This window comes from Ceratosolen solmsi, unplaced genomic scaffold (genome assembly GCF_000503995.2).
Source record: "Ceratosolen solmsi marchali unplaced genomic scaffold, CerSol_1.0 scaffold10, whole genome shotgun sequence".
NCBI lineage: Eukaryota > Metazoa > Arthropoda > Insecta > Hymenoptera > Agaonidae > Ceratosolen > Ceratosolen solmsi.
The window spans coordinates 5,039,082-5,040,965 of record NW_011948412.1 but is presented as its reverse complement, the minus strand read 5'-3'; the positions used below and the strand labels follow the sequence as shown (position 1 = coordinate 5,040,965).

At 53.6% G+C, this 1,884-nt stretch overlaps 1 protein-coding gene across 1 annotated transcript in view; it reads left to right on the top strand.

Annotated features, from left to right (window-relative positions):
- Window positions 1-494: 494 nt before the first annotated feature.
- The window catches only part of LOC105367998 (protein glass), a 13,244-nt gene continuing 11,854 nt past the window's right edge, over window positions 495-1,884 (top strand). The window contains exon 1 of the mRNA XM_011506883.1: window positions 495-705. Within this exon, the coding sequence (XP_011505185.1) occupies window positions 603-705 (103 nt within the window). The 5' untranslated portion in view covers window positions 495-602. The remainder of the gene's footprint in view (window positions 706-1,884) is intronic.

Sequence of the window (1,884 nt, the reverse complement as noted above, 5' to 3'; positions counted from 1 at the left end):
CGTAACGCAACACCCGCGGATCGGCGATCGGCCGCCGAGAGCGATTAGTATCCCGTGTCCCTCCCCTCCCATTCCCCTCCCCCTCGTCCTCCACCACCGACCCCTCCACCCTCGAGCTTCCCGAAAAGCTCGGCGCAGCCCCCACCCGCGGTAGCCCCGGCCTCGTCGGCGCGGGGGATGCGAGCGCCGCGGCGGGCGTCGGGCTGCGCACATTGCGCCCGGTTGCTGTGGCGCGCGCACCGTCTCGACCGGCAGCCCGCGCGAGAGCAACGAGGCCACGTGGCCCCGGGTTCGGTGGCGCATGCCGCCGGGGTTCGCGCCCGGGAAGAGGGCCGCGGCGATGCGAGGGCCGCAGCCTCCCCGTTGCCAGGACGACGCGAGGGGCTGGACCGGCGCGCGCTCATAAGAGAGGAGTGAGAGTGATAGTGAGAGGGTGGGAACCCAGCGATCGTAACACAGAGAGTGAGAGAGAGAGAGAGAGAGAGAGTGAGTGAGCGAACGCGCGAGGAAGAGAGAAAAGGAGAAGGAGAGCGCGAGAGGAGGCGGGCTGAGAAACGCGGCGCGGACCGCGCCAGCGCGCCCCGACCCTCGAAGCCGAGGGGATGTTCCTAAGGGAGGCTGACGACCACAATTTCGCCGAGATGGAGTTCCTCCAGAGCCATCATTCAGCCAACAACTCCGAGTCGCCCTACACTCTCGGCGCCGGTGAGTAAACGGTTCCGCGCTCGCCCGGACCATCGCTGAGCATGTAACCCGAGGGGGCCGCGACTCCAGCTGCCCGCTCGTCGCGTATCTCGTTTCATCTCCAATTGACGCGCTAATCCGTATCCCTGACGACTCTCGTACCCGCGCTTCCCCGATCCCGCTTCACTCGTTCGTCCCTTGCTCTTCCATTCGCTTTCATTAAAATAGGCCATTGCTTGCATGGTTGCTTTCTTGGTTGTTTGCTTGTTTGCTTGCCCGTCCCCACCTGTTCCTGATTTGGCGCGCGACCCACTTGTTCAAACAATCCACAATTTGCACCTCGATCGAAAGAAACCAGTTCTGCTTAGCCTTGTGGCATACCAATTTCGCGCATAATATTCAATTGCTCGTGGCTTTGCTAATCGTCCATCCCCATCCCCAGAATCGCCATATATTTTCTTATATTTTAAAATAATGACACCGCGCCAATCTCTTACAGCGTATTTTGAAAATCCCCCTTACTGGAATTACTGGATAGTAAATTTTCTTACGTATTATTTTCATTTTAAGCTTCGTTTTACTTGTTGCCTCACAATGAGGAGGGCGTAGAGGTAATCGGTGCACCTACGAACCACTTGACAATAAGCAATAAATACATAAATAATTCCCTTTGGAAATTGAATGTTCGTAAATGTATATTATTTCTATAATACGAGCGAACGTCTCATCAAATTAATGTACTATTCTCGCGTAAACTCGAATCGATAATCATTCGAGTTGTGATCCTTGGCGTCGTCGTCTTTGTAAAAATCGCCTTACGCGTATCCGAATTTGCCGATCGCGAATACGATATATTTTTCTAAAAATAAAGAACAGCCGGGCTAGCGTATTGAAAGCCGGCGATGAATACATTATAGATACGCGTATCGAGTGTCAAATTCTAATCCCGACATGATATTCGCGATCCGTGAAACAAGTAACCGCAGTAATAATCTACCGAGCCGAAAAAAATGCGCCCGTACGAGGGTTAATTTACACTTTCACACTCAACGGCACAGGCGGTCCAAAATAATTAAAAGAAGCGGGGCTGGGCTTGGGCTTCTTTCGAAACCAGAAGATAAAATTGACGAAGAAAAATGAGATACACGGAGAGTGAGAGAGAGTGAGAGAGAGTGAGAGAGTGAGAGAGAGAGAGAGAGA